At 52.7% G+C, this 17,464-nt stretch overlaps 2 protein-coding genes across 4 annotated transcripts; one reads left to right on the forward strand and one right to left on the reverse strand.

Annotated features, from left to right (window-relative positions):
• The first annotated feature begins 504 nt into the window (after positions 1-504).
• Positions 505-5,168, forward strand: PRADC1 (protease associated domain containing 1). 2 transcript variants are annotated; one of them, XM_027554889.1, is made up of 5 exons: positions 505-705; positions 2,734-2,834; positions 3,384-3,493; positions 3,764-3,931; positions 4,157-4,710. In XM_027554889.1, exons 1-5 carry the CDS (start codon positions 639-641, stop codon positions 4,275-4,277), a joined length of 567 nt encoding a protein of 188 aa, XP_027410690.1. In that variant the 5' UTR covers positions 505-638; the 3' UTR covers positions 4,278-4,710. The 2 variants fall into 2 exon arrangements, with proteins under 2 accessions (XP_027410690.1, XP_027410689.1); XM_027554888.1 differs by lacking the exon at positions 4,157-4,710 and adding an exon at positions 4,790-5,168 and having other exon boundaries at positions 530-705.
• Positions 5,161-17,014, reverse strand: SMYD5 (SMYD family member 5). 2 transcript variants are annotated; one of them, XR_003513294.1, is made up of 14 exons: positions 16,891-17,014; positions 12,858-12,966; positions 11,982-12,121; positions 11,413-11,534; positions 10,955-11,024; positions 10,243-10,347; positions 9,422-9,484; positions 9,137-9,207; positions 8,719-8,825; positions 8,282-8,338; positions 7,393-7,487; positions 6,663-6,733; positions 6,152-6,564; positions 5,161-5,525 (listed from the first exon to the last, which is right to left on the reverse strand). XR_003513294.1 is itself a non-coding variant. In XM_027554887.1 (13 exons), the coding sequence occupies exons 1-13, from the start codon at positions 16,984-16,986 to the stop codon at positions 6,414-6,416; spliced, it is 1,257 nt and encodes a 418-aa protein (XP_027410688.1). In that variant the 5' UTR covers positions 16,987-17,014; the 3' UTR covers positions 5,161-6,413. The 2 variants fall into 2 exon arrangements, 1 of the variants encoding a protein (XP_027410688.1); XM_027554887.1 differs by having other exon boundaries at positions 5,161-6,564.
• Between the last annotated feature and the right edge of the window lie 450 nt (positions 17,015-17,464).

Here is a 17,464-nt window from a genome sequence, read left to right on the forward strand (position 1 = left end):
GAGTGTCGGGTACATCAGGCCTACTGGTACACCCCCAGAGCCTACTGACTACGACCGCACAAACGCCAGTGGAACTAGGCAGAGGATGAGCAGAGCAGGGGTCGCCCGAGACCACCTGGGCGCTAGACGAATGCCTTCCCAAGAAGAGGATGGGAAAAAGGAAAGCACAGCTAGAAGATAAATCGTTGTCTTGCGAAGCTGCCGCCGTGAGGATTCGGCCGAGGACGCACGAGCCGACTAGCCAAGTCTTTCGGGGCTGAGGCGAGTCCTGCGGGTCTCCATTCTCCGTTCCCGCGGCCTCCCAGGCCCGCCCTCTGCCTGAGAGGTCCTGCAGAGTCTAACCCAAAAAGAGAAATGCTGGGGCGGGGGCCGGCAGTTGCAGTTAACAATTTAGACCAATCAGCCCTCGGCCTCACTTCTCTCGACCAATAGGAAGTGGGCTAGGGCGTAGGGGCGGAAAATGTGGCTACATAAGCAGGCCTCAGAGCCAATCAGTCCTAGGCCTCATTCCGGTCCGCCAACCGACGGCGTGAGCGGGTCCGGGGGCGGGAGGCCAGAGCAGCTGTCAGGCCGAAGTCCGGCTAGCTACGCGCGGCGGGGTGGCTGGAAGAAGCGCGGCGCCCGGCCGGGCCCTGGAGATGGTCCCCGGCGCCGCGGGCTGGTGTTGTCTCGTGCTCTGGCTCCCCGCGTGCGTCGCGGCCCACGGTGAGCAGCAACGGGCGGGGCTACGCTTCAGGGCGGGGCTGGCGGACCAGCTTGAGCGCGTCCTGGGCCGGGGGCCACGGGTCACCTTGGGGACCCCGCGAATTCGGAGCAAGGCAGGTCCAGACACCGGCACCTGGAGTGGGTGGGTAGTGGTCCCCAGGGACATTAACTGGGCGCGGCCTGAGACTGGGCTGTGAGTCCCCAGCTACCCACGTCGAAGGAAGGCTCCCCCTACCCCCACTAGCGCCGACTTAGGTGGCTGACGGGGGCGAAGAACAAGGAACGCCTAGGGGTACTACAGGCTGGAAATATGTGAGCACTCACATACATAAATGGGACCCTGGAGAATGGAAAGGCTACCCACTCCAGTATTCTGGCCTGGAGAATTCCATGGACTGTATAATCCATGGAGTCGCAGAGTCGGACACGACTGAGCGACTTTCACACTCACAGGAATACTACAAGCTGGAAATATGTGAGCACTCACATACATAAATGGGACCACACGTTGCTATACGTGGGCTTACACGCACTTAGCACATACGCACACACTAAACCTGTTTGCATCTACACGAGAACATAAACATACACCCATATACATACGTGAGCACATGTGTGTATCTATACTTAATTTACACGGATCAGCGGATACAAAGGCTAGGCAAAGATGTGTAGGGAGGAGGGGAATTTTAGTGCTAATCCAGGAAGGCCTCCTGGGAGTGTATCTCTATTTGACTGGAAGCCTTCACTCCCAGGACAAAAGGCTGTATGTGTAGCCCAGTACCAACCAGTGGACCTCTACCTGGTGGCTGATTAGGATGTAGAAAAGGACAGCTAAAGCCACAGTTGATCCCAGCCCTGACACAAGCCCTGACTTGTGGCAGAAGTTTCCACCCTTTCACGCTACTCAATCTCTCTGGGCTAAGGAATCCAGCCGCTTAAGTTCAGGTAAAACATTACACTTAGGTACTAAAGAGATCCACATCCCAGAAAAATCTAGTTGTTCTGGCACTTCCCTGCTGGAAATAGTTGTTCATTCACTCAACAACCTTTTAGAGCACGAGTTATAGTCTAGCCACTATGTTGGTTAAGGTGGACACAGTATGGAATGAAATCACAAACTTAAGTCCTTGTTCTAGTGCAGGAGAGAGACAACAAACAAAAATAATTCCAAATTATGTTAAAAGTGTCATTGGAGACAAAGTACATTTTTGAATGGGCATAAAGGAGGGCAGTCACAGGGCAGGTTTCTCTGAGAAAGTGATCTGATGGATGAATAGGAGTGAGCCCTATAAAGAGGTAGAGGTGTGGTATGGTGAGGGAACTTACAAGAAGACTTGGAGATGTGAAGAAACTGGAGGCCAGTGTAGTTAGAACACAGGAAGGGAAGAGATGAGGTTGGGGTAGCTGCCAACGGCCAGATCAAGCAGGGCCTTGCAGACTAGAGTTTAGGCTTTAAGTGCAAAAGGCAGTCCTTGAAGAGTATTGACACTCTGGCAGTGGTGATATGATCACATCTGCTTTAAGGTGTTTTAAGGAAATTCCTGGCAGTTGTTAGGGGAATGGACCTTAGGGAGCAAGAATACAGGCTAAGATAGACCAGTTAAAAAGCTGCATCAGCTAGGACAAGAAATGGTAGTGACTGGACGAGGGGGGAATGGCAGTGGAACCAGACTTTTTTTTTTTTTTACAACAGCTACCACATCTACCACCTTGAAACTCTAAAGTCTGCTTCAGAGCAAAGATGAATTAACCCTCAGAGAGGTAACACTGGAACTCTCAGTCTCCCTGGCTCACCTGTGTAAGCAGCAGCAGCTGTAAACCTCTGGGGTCACTAACTGTCTGCATCAGCTCTATCCTCCCCAGGGCAGAGACCATCTATACTACGTACTGTGAGGACACAGTTGGCTGAAGCTGGGTCTCTGGGCCCAGACCATAGCTAGCCTGTTGAAGGCATGGGGTCCATGATCTGAACCTGAAACCAGCTTTTCCCCCGGAGGCTTCTCACCTGTACATTTTACCTTTCAGGCTTACGCATCCATGATTATTTGTACTTTCAAGTGCTGAGTCCTGGGGACATTCGCTACATCTTCACAGCCACGCCTGCCAAGGACTTTGGTGGTATCTTTGTAAGTTCAGGGAGGCCCCCTCACATCTGATGCTGTCTCCACATTTCCCCCTACTAAGTTGAGGTGACCTTCATCAATTCAATCAATACCTGAGTGCTGGGACAGAGAAGGGGGCAGAATTCTGCTCTGTCTTCCAGGGGCTATAGAGCCAGGAAGGCAGGGCTTCCGGCTGTTCCTCTGGGTATAATACAGACCTGGGCATCACAGAGGGAAACTCTTCTTCTTAGGGACATGAAGTAGTTAAAAAAAAGCCAAAGGCTCTGCTAGCTCCACTGCTGAACTATTAATACATGACTCTGGGTCCACAGCAACTTCCCTGTGTCTGTGAAAGGGAGGGTGGAGAAAAAATAAATAAAGATTTGACCAAAAAAAAAAGGGGAGGGTGGGATAGGACAACCAGACAATTGTGAGAATTGAGTAAAAGTGCTCAAGTGTCCAGCACACAGAAATCACGCATTTCCTTCTCATTTTGTGAGGAGCTGATATGATGGAATGATCAGCTCAGTCCTAACCTCTCCCCACACTTTCACCTGTTTAAATATCTTTCAGCACACAAGGTATGAGCAGATTCACCTTGTCCCTGCGGAACCTTCAGAGGCCTGTGGGGAACTCAGCAACGGTTTCTTCATCCAGGACCAGATCGCGCTGGTGGAGAGGGGGTAAGGCGCGGACAGGCAGAGGCACCAGGGGAGAGTCTGAGATCAGTGTTGGTGGTGATACTTTGAAATAACTGTTTTTAAATAATTCATCTTTTTAAGAATCTTTTAAGAAATGTCTTAAAATTATCCAGGCCTTTGGCCATTTACTTGTGAGCCTCTATAAAAAAATAATCCTCCATGATTGGTCCTTCTTGCACCCTCCCAGGGTGGTGGTCTGGGGAGGGGATAGCTCCCCTGCCTTTTCTTTGGTCTCATCATCACCTCTTCCAGGGGCTGCTCCTTCCTGTCCAAGACCCGGGTGGTGCAGGAGCACGGCGGGCGGGCAGTGATCATCTCTGACAACGCGGTTGACAATGACAGCTTCTACGTGGAGATGATCCAAGACAGTACCCAGCGCACAGCTGACATCCCCGCCCTCTTCCTGCTCGGCCGAGATGGGTGAGGGGTCCTTGTCTCTGGCTGTATTAGCACCAAACTAGGTGCCACAACTCGGGGAGGTCAAGGGCAATTACTAGTCCCTACCCACAAGCCTCACCTTGGGGTGCCCTGGTTGGAGGGCCAAAAAAGTCCTCAGGCTCTGGAACTCCCAAAGTAATGGGGACAGTGGGGCATGATGGGGTGCCGAGAAAGTGACCATCACCACCTCTCTCCATGCCCTCCCAGCTACATGATCCGCCGCTCCCTGGAACAGCATGGGCTGCCTTGGGCCATCATTTCCATCCCAGTCAATGTCACCAGCATCCCCACCTTTGAGCTGCTGCAACCGCCCTGGACCTTCTGGTAGAAGAGTTGGTCCCACATTCCAGCCATAAGCAACTCTAGGCTGAGAAGGGAAAATCCAGGAATTCTGCTGTTCAGGATTTGGGGATAGCATTTGGGAACTGGTGGAGCCAGGCAGAGGAAAAGGGCTTGGGCCTTGGCTCAGCTAAAGGAAGCCACACCACTGGCCTTTCCTCCCCTGGGCTCCTAAGGTGTCTCATGCTATGGGAAGAGGCAAGAGCCAGGCCCGGGGGCTGGTGGGCTCGGGTCTGAAACTAAAGGGGCCAACAGCAGATGGTTTGAGAGCCATCTGAAAGCTGTCACACCCCACCTGGCTCCAGCCTCCCCACCCAGAGTCTTTCACAGCAATTGCTGGAATGGTGTAAGGAGCTGGTGTTTGAGGACTTAATAAACCCTCAGTGACTTTTTAGCAATAAAGCCTCTCATCAGGGTTGCAACTGTGTCCTAGAGTAAAGCACACAGGGGTGGGGTGGGGGGCTTCAAACACTCACTTGGTCCCACGCTCTTGTTTTGAAGGGAGGAAACTGAGGCCCAGAGAGGGTACAAGGCTTGCCCAGGGTCCTTCAGGACCAGTGCTCAGACTGCTAATCCTGGATCCCGACAGCCTCCTGCTCAAGAACTCAGGAAGCGGTGGTTCAGCCCCCGAGGAAAAGCCTCCTTGTTTTGTAGTCTGGTCCTGGGGATCCACACTGGACCTCAGAGGAGCCCTGCTCTTAGACCTGAGAAACGTTTGCACAGCAGATATAGACGAGACGAGGGATGAATCCAAACTGGGGAGCTGGAGCTCCCATCTCCTGCCGTCACCGCTCTGTCCTATGCATTCTGGGACCATCCACGTGACTGTTGCCTGCTTGTCAAGCCATCCTCCACAAAGCATTCCTGTAAAGGCCTGTCACCATTCATGTTTTATTGAGAACAGTGGGCAGGGGGGGAGGAGGGGGTGCTGGCTGCTCTGAAGAATTAAGAACCCAATAGGCTATTCAGGCAGATTCCACCTGCTCACGATCCAAGAAAGGGCCCATGCGGCGGCACCTGGCCTCCCTAGGATCCCTCAGCAGGGGCATGCGGCAGGCCCCTCAGGGAAGGGGGGCAGAAAAGAATTGCGGGTGACAGGTTACAATTTCCACAGCTTCCAACCCAAGAGCAAGGGGTGGTGCTAATCTGGGGAGGAGGAAGACAGTCAGGGCTAATCTTGAGTATCCAGCCCAGCTCTTCTAGGTTTCTGGAAGACTTGTGTTCCTCTGTGGAGATCCTAAAGATGGAGATTGAGACCAGGAGAGCCCCTCACTGATCAAAGTTCTAGAAGACTCTAGAACATCCTCAGTTAGGGAGCAGAGGTCTTTCACCCCCCAAGTCTCAGCTATGCTGCTAGAGTCCTAAATGGATGAGGGTAAGAGGAGGGGTGCTGATCCCCCCATACCCCTCCCAAGGGAGGCAGACACCTCTTCCAGACCCTGTGAGGCTAGCCACTGTACCAGGGCCTAGAGGAAAGGCACAAGTACAGAGATTCTGGGGGAGGGGCTAATCGCTACTCCCCGATGTCTAAACGATGGGTGAGGTGGGGAGAGGGGGGTAATCCCCGTGGTTCAGTGCTCCCCACAGAGCGCTTAAGAGAAGGTGCAGTGGGGCCCAGTTCCCCACTCCTGCCTCTCTAGGCTGTGCCAGTGGTCAGGCTACAACAGTGGGAGGTAGGGAAGTCGGTAAGGGCATCTTGGCCCCTCTCTTCTTCAGTGGAGTCAGGGTGTTCTCGGGTTGCCACTCTGTTACTGCCCCCCTCCCCCCATACTGAGTTGAGAGGGCTGAAGCCTCAAGCGGATGAGTAAGTGGGGCCATGGGGAAGAACACTGTTAGGCCCTGACCTTGGTTCCAGCCACTTACATCCGAACCTCAGGGGGAAGCCAGTTCTGAGCGGCTCAGTGACAGCGCAGAGCCTGAGCCACGCAGCAGCAGTGTCCGGGCGTGAGGTCCAGCGGGGGGAGAGGGCCTAGGGTCCAGCCTGTCTTACCCTCCGGCAGAAAGAGTGCTGAAATGGGGGGGAAGTGGGCGACAGGAGTGGGGTGTTCCTTCCAAGCCTCTGCTCTGGGGAAAGGCCCCCTCTTCTGCAGGGTTTGGGGTAGGAGTGCTTCTGAGCAGGGTGACATCACACATCAGTCATCTCATCCCCCAGCTCGGCATCTTCCGGCTCTCCCTCCTCCTCCTCCTCTTCCTCCTCCTCCTCCTCAGAGGTCATGTTGGGCTCATCGGCCTCTGCCAGACATTTAGGGCAGGAACAGACGAACAGATAGTTCTCCCTGCAGAGGGCGAGGGGGCACGATGGTGAGGGCAGTCAGGCAGCCACTGGAATGGAGGACCCCAGAGCCCCGCTGCCCACCGCAGCCCCCGCTGGCACCTGAGGATCTTGTGGCGGCTGTGGCGGCTTCGCTCCCGCTGACAGCAGTCTAAGTAGCTGATGCAGATTTCCTAAGGGGCACAAGAGAGGTTGGGCCGATGGTCTTTCTAACAGGTGGGATTAGGGCCTCCCCAACCTCTGCCCCGTGTCCAACCATTGCCTCGTCCCCAGGAGCCTGAGCTGCCCTTCAGCGAAAGGGCAGGCCACCCCAATCCATCCCCTTGTGCTCAGAGCAGGGATGGGACTGTGAGGCTTTGACAGTCTGAACTGGGGGCTATGGTTGGGCCTTTAGGCCATGGCCGAGGTCTGTCTGTGGCTGGGGCAGAGGTTATCTTGCTGTGAAGCTACTTGCCCTGAAAGAAGTATCAAGCAGGCTCTGTGTACTGCTCTAACAGCCAGGACCCCAAACCACATTAGCAACCCATAGTCCAAGCCACAAAGGGCCATTTCCTGTTTCCTTAGAAGCTGCAGATTCCTTGATCAAAAAGCAGCTGGACACAAGAACTCAGGCACACAGTGCTCTCTCAAACACTGCTGAGGCTTTCTGGAGTTATTTTTTGAAGTGAGGTGGGGTCAGAGCACACTCACAGGCAAGACTAAGGTCCTGCAGCATGAAGGGATTCAACCCAACAGCCTGAACCTGGGGCTGGAGCCACTGCTGCTCCTGATTCCTGGAGAGAACTTGCCAGGCCTCCTGCCCACCCACCCCCACAGCTACTTGCCCCCTCACCTCTCCTGGCTTAATATCCTCCAGGGCGGTGACATGCAAAAGGAAGTTGTTTTCTGGGAAGGAGGTCTCTGCATTGGGGACACAGCTGTGGTTGCCTGGGTCATGAGAGGCAGATAATGAGGATTGTTGACTAAGAAAAATAACAGCCTTAACTGTGCAGAGCCCTGGGCCCCGTCTTTTCTTGTTCTCTGATCCCTGTTGGGCTGTGCAGGTCCCCGGGCCCCGGTGTCCTGTCTCCCTGTCCAGCGCTCTTTCCTGAAGAGCACAGGCCCAGATGTGCTCCCACATCACTGCCCTGCCCCACCTGCCATGCCTGGCCCTGCTCTTCTCCTCACTGGTCCCCTTGATCCTCAGCTGTTCCCAGTGTCTCACAAAGGGAGGGACAGGGCTGTGAAAGGGATGCCCGTGCCGGAAACTTAACTCAGGCCTGTCTGTCACTGGTAACAGCTGGGAGCCTAGTTTAGGAAAAGTAGTGTCCCCAGAGCCTGGGAGGAAAGGTCTGCGGTGAGGAGAGCAGAGGGTGGGAGGCTGGGATCTGGAAAAACAGTCTGAACTGGCTCTGTCCCTCCATCAGGTGCTGATGAGACTGCCTTCCAGCCTGAGCTCCTCCTGGGTTCTTAGGACACTCAGGACTCACAGGGCAGTGGTGGGGCAAGACCCAGGGTTCCCTCTGCAAGAATCAGAGCTCTGTGCCCTGCCTTAGCACCGGGCCAGCCCACTGGAAAGCATGAGCAGTCCAATAAATGAATGGAAAGTGATATGGGAGACCAAGCGGAAATCCTCCAGCTCAGCCCTAATCCCACTCCCAGACTCAACTCGACCAGCCCAGGAGGGACCAACAGAGGAGAACTGCAGCGTGAGGCTGCGCCTTCTCAATGCCGGGACTCACAGCAGCTCTGCAGCACAAAGAGGCCAGATCCTTCACAGTTAAGAAACTCGCCGGTTGCTGTAAGACAGTCGTATGCAGATGGTATTACGTCCATGTCATAGGTAGGAAAAGCAAATAGGCTTATAAGGACAGGCCTGGCTCCACTGTCTGCCACCCAGTCACTCCCATTTACCTGACAATGCTTCTCTGAGGCACAAGCTTGCTTTCCTCTTTATGATACCAACGCACGATCTGGCACTCCCCCACCCCCCGCATGAGGCCTCTGCATGGACTGCAGGGCCATTTCTCATGTATGCCCTGCAGACAGGCATGAAGCTTCACACAGGGATTACCTTCCCCAACCATGAACTCAGAGCTCCCTGGGGGAAGACTGTGTCCACCAACTGACTGATGGGGGCTTCCAAAGTCAGGTGAAGCCAAGGCTCCATCTCACCAACCTGCCTCGATGTCCTTGTACAGCTGGTCAATGAAGGCGTCCAGCTGCTCACGGTCCTCAGGCTTCAGCTCCAGAGCATCACAGGCATGGACCCACTGGCTCAGGGAGCTGGGGGTTCCAGGCAGCCATGGTTGGAGAGGAGAAAGACCCAGCTCACAGGGCTCTCCACCTCCAAGCAAGTTAAGTCCATTTCTTTCTCCCGAGAGGGGGTGGGGGTGGGTAGGTGTGTCCTTTCCCAACTAAGTGTTCCCAAGAAAGACTCGGTCTGTCTGACCCTCGCCCCTGAGTTTAGTCCAGCATTCTGGCCAGAGTTACACCCTGCCCCACCCTAGTCTTGAAAGGAGCTTGGCTACTTTTCTCAATCTTCCACCCCAGCCCTGAGGGACAAGTCCAAGAGCTCTGGAACATTCTCTCCTAACCTGGTCCCAATTCCTTGGCCATTGGTCCCAACAAGAGCAAAGAGAGACCGGAATCCATCCGGAGTGAACCACTGTGGGGAGAAAGGAGAAGGGCACTCAGTGGGCAGCCACTTGCTCTTCTTCCTGATACAACTCTGTTGAGGAAGCTTGTTGTGAGTCAGTCCCACCCCAACTCCGTAAGACCAGGTCTGCTCTTGCTTACCTGTCCCAGGCGGACACGCTGCCCTGGTTGCTCCCAGAGGGCTGGAGTGACTGGGAGGCCACTGGTCCCACCTTCCCACTCACCTGGCTGAGTGCTTCTTCATAAAGCGCCTCTGTGAAGAGTCTCCGCAGTAGCTCCAGCTGACCCTGGGTTAGGGAAAGCAGGGAGAGACCTGCAGCTCTGGGGTTTCCCCTTAGCACCCAGGCAGGGCCCAGAAAACCATGTAAGGGAAGGAAAAGGGTGAGCTCTAAAGACAGCTTTCCCAGGGGGCAAAGGAAAGCCATGGAGTTCTGATCTCCAAAGAGCCTTGGCAGTCTGCTGGTCTCTTCCAACCAGGGTAGCAAACCCCAAATTCCTATTTTCTAGCACTTATACCAGCACCACCCTCCAGAGCAGCTTGACGCTCCCCTCCTTTCCCCAGATTCAGTGCAGGAAGGCCTGCCCCAAAAGCCCTTTTACACCTGCCTCCCCCTTCAGGCAACTCCTGCACAGAACTCTGCTCTCCTCGGGGAGAATGCATAACTCTTTGATCTGAAGCGAGTGCTCAGTACATGGGCAACTAGAAGTCTATTTCACCCCACTTCCTAACCTGCAGACCCCCTCAACCCTCCATTTTTCATTACACTTGATTTGCCCACTGCTATCCGATTATGGGGTCCTGCCTCCCATATCAGGGCACCCAGCCCCTCTATCCTTGGTCATCACCCCACTTTGCAATTTTAAGTCCACATTAGGTTATGAAGTTAAACAGCAACAGAAATACAAGTCTCTGAACAGATTTTTGGACCCAGGCGCGAACTTCTTCCTGTGACTGGGAAGGGAGCAAGTTGTGAAGCTTCCTCCAGGTAGCCATAGACAGCCCAGGCTACTAGCAGGGGTGGGAGGGTCATGGGGGGAGACCAACCTTGAATTTGTCCCCTAGGAGTTTATGGACAATTTCCTCCTCCTCATTAGCAGTTTTATTACAGAACTGGGAGAAGAGCCTGATCCAACGATCCTTATCCTTAGCCTGTAGTGAACAAATATACTTCAAGGTCAGGTTGATACATGCCCATGCATGCATGTGCACAGATGGACTCACAGACACCCTCTTCTTTACTGTCATTCCTGCCCTTGTGGGAAGAGTCGGCTGTCATTCCAAAGCCCCAGCCCTCAGAGAAACACCATCACACATTAGCTTCTAGGTAGACTCTTCCTCCCAGCCCTGCCCATACCCAACCATCTCCCCAGCTGCTGCCAAGCTAGCCAATTCACGACACTTGGGAAAATAGAATGAGGCTGAGGAGCAACAGTATTAAAGAAGGGGTCAGAGCAGCTTCTCTTGCTGTACCTAAAGAGATACAATCCTGAAAAGGTGATGCTTATAAATGGCACGCATGAACTGCTGCTGCACAGGCAGTCATCTCATAGATCAAAGATCACAGGCAAGATAAGCTCCCCTCCCCCTGCCAGATTTATGGTTAGCTACTCCTAAGGTGTACATGCAAGCAGCTCTTCTTTGAGAGGCCCAGAAAGAACTCTGTATCCAAGCCAGAGTCTTAAAGTAAGAAGGAAACTGAGGTCAAGGGTTGAATGAGGCCAGAGTCAGCTTTCTCCGGAAGATCAGGTGGGCTCACCTGTTTCACTGTGGCCACCATCCGGGCCATCAACATTATGCTTGCAGTCTCAGGCGGGTAGTGAACACTCCTGGGGAGAAAGATAAAGGTTTGGCCTAGAAATTCCCTTCCCAGTAGCCGAATTCAGGAAAGCCTGGTCTGACTGCTATAGAGAATCCTTCCTACCAATCCCATTCATAACCAAAGAGGGAAAGCTACTGGCAAGGACATGGGCAGGATTTTATATCTCTATGGGCTTAATGAGGCTCTTCTGGGAGTGTGTAAAATGCTGAGGATGGTGGGGCTGGCAGCTCAGATTTAAGGCAGGGGAAATAGGTGAAATGACCTCTGTTTGGCCCTAAGAATGGAGGAAAAATCCAGGCAGTGGTAACTTAAGAAAGATGGCTGCATCTGCTGAGCACCGCGAAGACACGCAAGGAGGAAAGGATAAAGGAGAGAAGAGAGGAAATGCTACCTACCTCCAGGCCTCCTGCAGCTTATTGAGAGGATGCGCGGGGTCATCCTGGGAGGGGCCTGGGCACAGGATCTGATGGTATTGCTCAGCTGCGGCCAGTCGACATTCTGCACTGCAGTACGTCACCTGTTGGGGGAGGTGGAGGTCAGCACCCAAGGATCTGGCCTGGGGTGAGGCACAGACACCTGTGTGGCCTCACCTCCTCTAACTTCACTCCTCCCACAAACAGCCCCTGAGCAGCAGTCAGTGGCATTATAGTATTATGAGACGAGGAAGCACTCAGTGCTCTGGGGGCATGTGAGAGGAGCACCTGCCCCAGGCTTTAAAACCGTGGGAAGGAGAGACTGCTTCTCGGGGACAGGGAAGGGCCCTGCCAGGCTCCGAGGCAGAGGGCAAGCTCCCAACAAGCCTATTTTCTGGGCAGTGGGACTGGAACCGCGTGGATGAAACTGGAGTAGTACTCAAGGCTTTTCAATGTCTTCCCTCCACTGGGGGCTCTGAGGGCCATGACCAGGTCTGTGCTCACTCCCGTCTCCCCAGCCAGGACTTCAGCTCGGCCCCAGGGCTGCTCACCCGGCAGTGGGGACAGCTCTGGTGCAGGTCTTGGCGCACAGTGCACAGCTCAGGGTGAGGCAGAACCTGGCCTGGTTTCCCAGTCAGTCTCTGGGCGTTTTCCTCTGCCTTCTCCAGTGCCCGAAGACAGTGGTCACAGGCTGGGGGAGAGAGCCAGACATGACAGTGTGTCTCAGAGCAGGGGCTGCATCTGTCCTTTCACAGCAATATCCGCGGGGCTACGACAGCACCTGGCTCACAGCAGATGTTTTAAGGGGTGAGTAAATGAATGACTATGTTAAAGAATGGAGCGAATTAATCAATTTCACATGCATTCAAAGATAGATGATACCTTCTTCCCTCTCTGCAGTCCCCACCCCGCCTGGCAGACTCTCCCTGCTTCTCCATGGGACTTAGTCTATGGGGCTCTCCACCCCTCCCCAAAACTGGGCTTTCCCCACATTCTGGAGCTGACTGACCGTCCTTTCAGAGATTTTTCTCTAGCCCAACGGAAGGGTGAAAAAAGCGAGTGGCTGGAAAGCTAAGAGCATGCTGTTTGTGATCCCTAATGCAGCCTTTTTTGAACAGGGGGCATGTGGTCTCTTCTTGGTAGTGGCTCCACTTTGGCACAGAGCCCTTCAGGATGGCGCTGCGTCCACCTGAGTGACAGGCCTCCTCCAGGGTACCCTTTGGAACAGCTTCTTTGCTACAGGCTCACAGCCCCAGATGGCCTGAGATTAGACAGGGGCATGGTTCTCAGGCACAGTTCTCCAAGAGAAGATGTGCTTTCCCTCCTGACACCGGGAGTCCCAGAGACTATCAGGGATATCTATGCTCTCCTCCAGGCGCCAAGGCTGCTGGGCACAGCGGCCCTCAGAGTGGGCGAGATGAGCTCACCTCGGTAGCGATAAAGTGCATTCCAGAGAAACTGCGCAGCCACCAGGGGCCGTTCTACGAATATGGTCTCCCCCTTCCGGATCAGCTGTGTGGCAAACAGCCCCTTTCCCTAAAAGGGCAGAGAAGGAATAGGATGGCCATAAGAAGAGGCAGAGGACAGAGCTTCAAGGGCTCCTCACCTCCACGTGCTTCCCTCTTGGCAGAGGCCTCTGTCTCAGGAGGGTCACTCCTGGAGCGTCGTCAGCCCCCTTCATAATCACCTCCTCCAGAAATGCAGTTCTACCCTACATTCAGTAGCACATCTTCCAAACTGTCCAGGGCAGAGGGCTGGGATGGGAAGAGAGCCACCATGGCAACCATGTTGGACTACCCAGAGGAGCGTTTTTAGCATGGCCAGAGGTTCACAGCAGGCTGGAGCCTCCAGTACTAGCGAGTGGTATAGGGCCGCCTTCTGAGTCACCCACGTGCCCCTCCAGGATCCTGGTCATGATGCTGCTCCTCAGGGTTGCAGAGAATCCTACACTGCAGGACGGGGAGGCCTAGTTTTCAGGAGAATGTGTCCTACTTCCCTAGTCAGCTCGGAACTCACAGTACCTAGCACAGTACCTGGTGCCCAACAAGTTCTCAGGTGCTACACTGGAAGGAATGACTAACCCTAGCACCAGTCCTAAGCCTAGCTTGCTGTGAAGCGTTGAGCCAACTGCCTTTTTCCATCTGTCTACCATGTGAAAAGCGAGTACTATAATAATACCTACCAGGTAGTTTCCAGGATGTTATGGTACAGCACAGGTGAGGGAACCCCATGCGCCACACTACTCAAAATGAGGTGATGGACTGGCAGCATGGGGATCGCCTGGGAGATGTTAGAACGCACAAGCTCAGGCCCCACGCCAGACCTGCCACATCAGAACCTGCATTTTAACAAGATGCCCAGGTGATTCACATGCATGTTAGTGAGAAGTCCTGGTCTAAAGCACTGCAGACACCGTGTATGGGATGAAAGATGAGAAAACAACTGTTGAATTGCCATCTCTCAAATGTGCTTCCCTGGTGGCTCAGACGGTAAAGTGTCTGTTTACAATGTGGGAGACCTGGGTTCGATCCCTGGGTCAGGAAGATCCTCTGGAGAAGGAAATGGTACCCCACTCCAGTACTCTTGCCTGGAAAATCCCATGGACAGAGGAGCCTGGTAGGCCACAGTCCTTGGGGTCACAAAGAGTTGGACACGACTGAATGACTTCAATTCACTTCAAATGTACAAAGGGACTCAGGAGACAGTTTTAAAAGCCAGGCAGTGACTGGCCCCGCTGGGCACTTTTGTGCACTCTACACTTAGAGGACTGGTGCCCCTGCCAATTGCCCCAGTAGTGCCAGTGAACTGTCACAAAAAGGGAGAGAAAGAAAATAACTGAGCCACCAGTGAAATGTCCTGTCATGTGGCCTCCTGGGTAGCTCCCCGTTTCCTCTGAACTCTAGTGCTTTGGCTAGGCAAGGGCACCTCCCCAGATCAGAGCAGCAGGATGTGTAGACCTGGACAGGCCCATGAGCCACAAATCTCAACCCTGTGAATAACTCTGGGAGCTCCAATAGCATGCTAGGGCAGCTGGAACAAAACCGTTGACAAAGCCGTGGATGCAGCTTGGTTGTCTTTCTAGAAGCCCACCTCCACACTGAGTAACCTCTGGGATCCCAACCTAGCAAAATGAAAACCTGGCCTTCCTCCGTGGGACGCAAAGATATTATGAACAGGGACCCACGCTACTTCTGACAGTCATCAATTTTGATATTGGATAAGCACTAATCTCTTTCTCCCTCTTTCTGGAGGACCAAATGGAGGAAATATTTAGTAATCAATGCAAAGGGAAGAATCAGAGCTGTTCCTCTATGAAACTACACATCCCCAAAACATATGAAGTGTTTCAAGAAAAAAACAGCTCTAATTCATATTACCAAGAAGCCTGGAGAGAAATGAATCTGAACCTGAATGTAAAGGGTACAAACTATGCAAAGTTATTTGCAATTTGAAAAGTAAGCTTATGTTTTTTTTAAAAGATTGTACAATAAAAATTTAAGACTCCAGTAAATAAATTCTTTATTAAATTATTTTCTAGAAAAATATCAATTGCCAAAAGTGAATTGAACAGGAAGGAAGCCAAGATAGACTAACAAGCAACACTAGCACCTGCCTGATGTGTACTACTACAGCATCTTGGTTGACATTTATCATATTTGATTAGGTTTCTGTTGTGACCAGTCATATCCCTGGCATAGCAACTGGCAAAATTTTGAAAATCATTCTTGCCAATATCCATAGAGGCAAAACAGAAAGTGGTAAAAAACCACCCCCACATGAGGCCCCCAGTCTATATGGTTTCATAAATCAGCTCTCTTGAACCAAAGAAGTAATTCTTATGCTATTTAAACTATTCAATAACAGAAGGAAAAAAATGGAAAGTTTCTCTATTTCACAAAACAAACAAAAAACCAAGTATAACTCTGATGTGGTAACCTGAGGAAGATACCATAAAGGAAAAAGAAAAATCACAAACCAATCCCACTTGATGAATACAGATGCAAAAAGGATAAGCCATCTTGTCACCAAGTCTGGGTACATGATTCTTCTGCAGCAGCACATAAGCTGCGGGCATAGAGAGGGAAGCCAGCCCCTTCTTCCAGACCTGGGGTTTTGATGGAAGGCTAGAACAGGACAACTGGGCAAGGAGAGTGGCTGAAGTGATGTAAGAGAGAAGTTAAAAAAAAAAAAAGGAGGAGGTTCAGAGATATGAGCAAAGTGAAAGTAAAGGTGAATATCTCTGCTTGCTAGGAGTGATGGAACTGAAACACCATCAAACTGTGAGCCAATGAGAGCACTGCAGGCCTTGGGGTGGAGATGGAGTTGTGGGCAGTGAGGAGCCCAAGGACACAGGGGAGTTGATTTACCACATTAAGAGAGGAATGCTCCAGACGCCTCTGGAGTGGAAAGAGGACAATGGAAGGTTAGGTTGGGGATCTGTGTGAATACCATGATGCTGAGAGCAGGAGCCACATGACTAGAAGGCTGACATCCAGGGCAGGAGCAAGGATACACACTGCCATTACAAATGATAAATTATTCAACCTCATTAGTAAAGAAATACAAATGAGAACAAAGCAGTATCATTTTGCACATATCAACTAATAAAGATAACCAAGAAAGAAAATACTTAGTGCTGGTGAGAAGAAAAGGATGCGTGCACAGACACTGAGCTTCACCATCTTTGACCTCAGGGATGGAAAACAAGATACAGTATAAAGATCCATAAATGAACAGTTGTTGAGTGAACAGCGGTCCTCCCATGAAAGACTATTACTCAACTCTTAAAAATTAATACCTAAAAGGATTATTGATATTGAAATACATACTGCTGCATCAGAAAGCAGCCTAAAAATATAACTTTAATATGCACATATTTGTACAAATACAAGATTATGAGTGTTTTACCTTTCCTTTTCTTACATGCACTTTCGAATTTTTTCTACACTGAACTTTAAAACACGATAGTAAAACAAAATGTCATCCTCTTGATTTAAACCTTTCAATGTTACCACGGGCTTCGGTCCAAATTCCTTGGCACTCCAAGACCCTTTGTGAAGTGTCCTGGCCTCTCTCCTCAATCCCCCCACCCAAATCTCACTCAGAAAGTTCTTGATGGCCCACGCTTTTTAGTACCGCAGCTCCCTCTGCCCGGCACGTCCCGCCCAACAGCTCTCAGGATCCAGCAGCAATATCCCCCGGCCTGGCGCTCCCCAGCCCAGCTAGCAGAAAGGCCCGGTTCCAGGGGAGGAGGGGGAGCGCAGGAGGACTCCGCGGGCCCCAGGCCACCGCGTGATCGCCCTGGAAGCCTGCACGCGGGTACCGACAAGGAGCCCCCGGGGCCGGATAGCAGAGTCCAAGCGGCAGAGGACCCTCTAAGCTGCAGGCATAGGGTCCCGCGGGGCTGTCTCCAAGGACGGGCTGGGTGGGGAACCCCGGCACGATTCGCCGCGGCCTCACCTTGGCGCTGCTCACAAAGCGGACTTCCACGGCGATCCGGGCCGGGCCCGCCACGCCCACGCAGAAGGAGAACACGTCGCACATGGAGGCCGCCATCTTGGGCGTACCTCCGCCTTCTGACCCTTGACCCAGCCTCGACCCGGGAGGCCCCGCCCCCGAAGGCCCCGCCCTCAGCGTGCGTGTCCCTGAGGCCGCGCGGGTTTTCGCACGAGTGTTTGAGCGATGTGCGTGTAGGTCGAGTGGTCTTTGTGCTTTTACATCTGTGCAGTTTTGCCTGTATTTTCGTGGCCATACCAGAGTTTGTGTGTGTCGTTTTGATGTGTGTATCTGTGTCTGAATTCCTGTTTGTGTCTGTTGTCTCTGCCTCTCAGTGGCCTGTCTTGTCAGTCGCTGTTTGGACTCAGCCTAAGGGGAAGAGCTAGCTTACCACTCTTAGCCAGCCTACGAAGTCCAGCGTAAGATTTCCTATTTCCACAGGCACTCTGGCAGGGGGCAGACAGTCCTGTGAAAGATCAAGCTGGAAGTGTGTCTTACTCAGACGCTGCAGGGGCATAGGGACCTTGTAGCCTGGGGG

This window comes from Bos indicus x Bos taurus, chromosome 11 (assembly GCF_003369695.1).
Source record: "Bos indicus x Bos taurus breed Angus x Brahman F1 hybrid chromosome 11, Bos_hybrid_MaternalHap_v2.0, whole genome shotgun sequence".
NCBI classification, from domain to species: domain Eukaryota; kingdom Metazoa; phylum Chordata; class Mammalia; order Artiodactyla; family Bovidae; genus Bos; species Bos indicus x Bos taurus.